Source organism: Erythrolamprus reginae, chromosome 3 (genome assembly GCF_031021105.1).
Source record: "Erythrolamprus reginae isolate rEryReg1 chromosome 3, rEryReg1.hap1, whole genome shotgun sequence".
NCBI classification, from domain to species: domain Eukaryota; kingdom Metazoa; phylum Chordata; class Lepidosauria; order Squamata; family Dipsadidae; genus Erythrolamprus; species Erythrolamprus reginae.
Window position 1 is genome coordinate 9,781,300 of NC_091952.1, and position 5,206 is coordinate 9,786,505.

The 5,206-nt window shown below is 42.3% G+C and overlaps 1 protein-coding gene across 1 annotated transcript in view; it reads left to right on the plus strand.

Annotated features, from left to right (window-relative positions):
• NKAIN4 (sodium/potassium transporting ATPase interacting 4) overlaps nucleotides 1–4,937 on the plus strand; it is a 128,358-nt gene extending 123,421 nt beyond the window's left edge. The window contains exon 5 of the mRNA XM_070744451.1: nucleotides 4,318–4,937. Within this exon, the coding sequence (XP_070600552.1) occupies nucleotides 4,318–4,446 (129 nt within the window). The 3' untranslated portion in view covers nucleotides 4,447–4,937. The remainder of the gene's footprint in view (nucleotides 1–4,317) is intronic.
• The last annotated feature ends 269 nt before the right edge of the window (nucleotides 4,938–5,206 follow it).

Genomic DNA, 5,206 nt, shown 5'->3' on the forward strand with positions numbered 1-5,206 from the left:
ACACTGGGAACAGGCTCCAGCTATTCCTCTGCTTCACTGCTGTCTAGGTCTGGAGGCAGCTGATAACTGCCAGACAGTCTTGGCCCCCTTTCTGCCTCCAACGTAGAGCCCTCATCCAAGCCTTCCCCAGCCTCCAGGAGTGGCCCATGTTCCTTCCCAAACTCCTCACTGTCTGACACTCCTGCCAGCTCCAGTGGCCATTAGCAAGCAACAATGCTAGCGTGGCCCCATGGACCAGTCCTTCCCCCCCCCCCAAAAAAAATATTTTATTAATTTTCTTAAAATAGACAAAACTGACAAACATACATTTAACATAAAGATGGGGTTGTATCTACCCCGCTTATTCTAGAAGTAAAATTTCAATACAGAAAAAAGAATACATTAAAAGAATACTTTAAATCAACTTATTGCTTTAAATGAAAAGAAGAAATTTGTTTTACCTTATATAATAAATCTTTGTAAGTAAACTAATTTTAACATAACTTTTAAATCATACCTCTACTTATACAGTTCTCTTATTCTTTTTACTTTTAGTATTTCTTTTTATTTATCCATATATACACTTTGTTCCATATCTCATAAAATTCTGTTTCTTCTTGATCTTTTAACCGTCTTGTCATCATATCCATTTCAGCGCAATCTAATATTTTCTTAATAAGGTCCTCTTCTTTGGAGATATTTTCCCCTTTCCAATTTTGCGCATATACTATCCTGGCCGCTGTCAAAATATGAATGACTAAATGTAAGATTTCTTTCTTATATTTCTGATTAGCTATACCCAGTAAATAGAATTCTGGGGTTATTTCTATCTCCTGTCCTACTATTTCTTTTATTATTTTTTCTATCATTCTCCAATAAAGCTTAACTTTACTACACATCCACCATTGATGGTAATATGACCCTATTTCTTTCTTACATTTCCAACATAATGGGGAAGTCTTAGGGAACATTTTTGCTATCCTATTTGGTGGGAGGAGGTCCCGTTGGCCAGAGCTAAGCACCTTATGGGCTGGATCTTGCCTATGGGCCTTGAGTTTGACACCTCTGCACTAGAGGGTGTTCTGTCTTGGTCCCCCCAGACGCCAACACCAACCAAAAAGAGTATCCAGACACACTGGTAAAAAGCAAAGGCAGTTTATATAATTCAAAGCAAACACAGGTAACAAAAACTGTTCTTACAGACAGGAACACTATGAAGCTTCACAGAGGTTTCACGAAGGCCAGGCAATAAAACAGGATTCTTGCTGGCAAAAACAACGCTGGAGATAATAAAACCCACGCCTCCCCCAAGTCTTCCAGACTTCTAGGCCACAAGCCAAGATCAGAGACGCCGAGAATCGAAGCAAGGTCACAGGACTCCCAATTGATAACTCTCCACAAGACTGTAAGGGCGGGCCTGCCTTTTCAACCCTGCTGAGGAGAACCACACCCAAACCCAGCTGTTGCCAATTCAGGGATGGAAATACCTTTCTAATTGGCCCCGTCTTTGAGCTGCTCGTCGTTGCCTCATGTCTATTATAGCCTGTGCGTCTTCATCCAATGAATCCAGGCTACTAGCTGGGGAGAGGCCCCCCCCCCGGGGGTCTCAGGCTGCTCTCCCTCCTCCTCCTCCTGACGTTCCTCTCCCCCGTCTGCCTGGTCCTCCCCCTCCTGGTCACTGTCCTCCTCCTCTGGGCATGGATCCGGCAGAGCTCCAGCCGGTCCCTGAGCAGCCTCAGGCTGAATCACAACAGAGGGGGGGAAAGAGATAAATATTTTTGGAGTTTCAGGATGGAACACATTCCAGATTCCACCTCATTTGGATGGATGGAGCCAGAGATTAAATGTCAGAGTTGATTTTTAGAGTTGCTTTGGAAGTGTTCCAGAATAAAGGCACTACAGCAGGAGTTGTTTCTTCGGATGACTTTTACTTCTTCTTAATATCAAAACTATATACTCTATACTACTTTACAGAACACCAAACTATACTGCTCAAAAAAAATAAAGGGAACACTTAAACGACAGAATATAACTCCAAGTAAATCAAACTTCTGTGAAATCAAACTGTCCACTTAGGAAGCAACATTGATTGACCATCAATTTCATTTTTGTCATCAACACCTTCAACTTGGTACAGAACAAAGTATTTAATGAGAACATTTCATTCATTCAGATCCAGGATGTGTTATTTGAGTTTTTCCCTTTATTTTTTTTGAGCAGTGTATTTCACTAGACGACTCAACCACTACTAACCATAAACTACAACAAGCCACCAACCACTACAACAGACCAACCTAAACAGACCACAGACCGCACCAATTTATTTATTTATTTATTTATTTATTTATTGGATTTGTATGCTGCCCCTCTCTGGAGACTCGAGGCGGCTAACAGCAATAATAAAACAGCATATAATAACAATCCAATATTAAAACCAGTTAAAAACCCATTATTATAAAAAACCAAACATACATACAGACATACCATGCATAAAATTCTAGAGGCCTAGGGGGAAAGAGTATCTCAATTCCCCCATGCCTGACGGCAGAGGTGGGTTTTAAGCAGCCTACAAAAGGCAAGGAGGGTGGGGGCAATTCTAATCTTTGGGGGGAGTTGGTTCCAGAGGGCCGGGGCCACCACAGAGAAGGCTCTTCCCCTGGGTCCCGCCAAGCGGCATTGTTTAGTTGACGGGACCCGGAGAAGACCCACTCTGTGGGACCTAACTGGTCGCTGGGATTCGTGCAGCAGAAGGCGGTCCCTGAGATAATCTGGTCCGGTGCCATGAAGGGCTTTATAGGTCATAACCAACACAATGCAAAGGTGCATTACAATATATACATGCATTGGCCAATCAGGGCGCAGCACATTCTGCTGATGCATCATGGCTCAGCATTCCTTCCACTTTACATTAATTACAGCTTTTCCACTGTAACTGGAACATTGCATCAGGTTACAAATGCTGACATTAAATATTGTTTTTTCCATGCAAAATGGGCATATACAATAACTCCATGGAGCAATGGTAAGGTTGCTTGCTTTACTAATCCAGAGGAAGGAAGCTCAGGAAGAAAAGGTGGGCTTAAGGATCCAGGGGGAGGGGGGGAAAGAAAGGCGTCCGATCGTTTTGCAAACAAGATGGCAATTAAAATATTGGTGATTAAGAATCCCTGCCACCCAGTGCCCTTCTTACATCCTGGAAACCTATGAGCCCTGAGCACAGCAGTAAATGCGCCCTGTAAAAATACCTTCTCAGGGCACCAAGGCTGGTGTTAAGGCATCGCTCACTCACCCAAGCAAGACAGTCGAGCATTATAAGTAGCGGTGAGTTTGACATTGAGTGATTTCCTTCTGTGGGGAACACAGAGTGCGGCATTTAACAGATAGGCTGCCGATCGCAAAACCTGCCCTGGAAAACCGCAGGGATTCTGCACTCCGCAAACTGACCGGCAGCCATTGCAATAAGTGTTCTCCCTTCTAATGCCTTGCATGGTTTCCGGCGAATTAATCCCTTGCAGGTCTTAGGATGACTTTAGTGTAGCACAGTTTTTTCTAGCATGTATGAGGGTCTCCTAAGGGGTGCTGCAAAATGGAGAGAGCGGAAGGAGAGAGGGAGAGAAAAAGCCCCATCATTTATCCTGGCTAGATCGTTGGATTTTCACAATGAAGTGACTTCAGGGTTGCAAAACTCAGAAGAAGAATAGAACAGAACAGAAGAGAAAAGTAAAGAACTAGAACAGAACAGACTAGAATAACAAAAGAAATAATGGATAGAGTGGAGTGTAATGGAATAGAATAGAATAGAATAACAAAAGAAATAATGGATAGAGTGGAGTGGAATGGAATAGAATAGAAGAGAAGAGAATAGAATAGAATAGAATAGAATAGAATAACAAAAGAAATAATGGATAGAGTGGAGTGGAATAGAATAGAATAGAATAGTATGGAATGGAATGGAATAACAAAAGAAATAATAGATACAGTAGAATAGAATTAAAATAGAATAGGATAGGATAGAATAGGATAGGATAACAAAAGAAACAATGGATAGAGTAGAATAGAATAGAATTAAAATAGAATCATATAGTATAGAATGGAATAGAAATAATCTTTTGTAAGAAAATATTGCTTTTAGATTTGTGTGCACGCACACATCTCCATTACTAAGCCTGTTATTTGTAATGGTTTATTGATTAAATTAAGTTCATCCAACCTGTGTGTTTGCTAACATTTGCTATGTTCATAACTGGGGCAGAACAAGCCCTTCCTCCTGTCTTCCCCCCAAGAATCATCTTCTTCCCGTATCTTGACACATCCTTGGCCCACATTAAGAACTTCCAGGAGATTATGGTGTTGCATGAACATTTCTTGAATGGTGGCAATGCTTGCAGATGGCTGGCTGTGTCTCACTCTCTCACCCCTCCTCTAAACTCTTTGTGTTCACACTTTTTCCTAGGCCTGCGTAAGTGACAAGGATCCAGTGACCGGAAAGGCGGGAAGCATCCATCCACAGCCAAAACATCAAATGTTTGGATAGGAGCTGTTGGCAGCCAAGGAATGGGAGATGCCTTCCACTTCTAAAGAGCACACCTCCATGGGATCACTAACCTCTACTTGGTGCTTCAGGCTTGCTGGCATCTGCTCAGCCAATGCCTCATTAGTGGATTTCTAGGTTTTTGTTATGAATGAATAAATATTTCTTACTTTCTGTCTCCTCCCCACCCAAACCCTATCTTCACTCCGTTGGGACTACAAAGAGAACATTTGGAAAATACATAGTTGACACTTTTCCTTCCGTACGACAATGAAATGCGACTCCCGTGGATATGTGGAGGCATAAACTTTCTTCCTATCAGTGGACTAATTCTCACTCCCCTTCAACCCTCTCACCTACCCTGAACAATCTCAACTTTGTTGTTTCTATTAATGGACAAGCTGTTAATTAAAATTATCTGTATCTGGGAAGTCTTCTAAGTGTCGTAGCAAACAGAACTTGGAACAGCCCAGTCAGTAAATTCCCCACTTACTCTTCACTTAGGAGAATTAAAGTTGGTTGGAAGCTTCATCGGGTTCTATTCTGCCTGGCTAATGGCAATTAGCCACCCACGAGTCTAGAATGCCGGGTTCTGTTCTGCCTGGCTAATGGCAATTAGCCACCCATGAGTCTAGAATGCCGGGTTCTGTTCTGCCTGGCTAATGGCAATTAGCCACCCATGAGTCTAGAATGAAG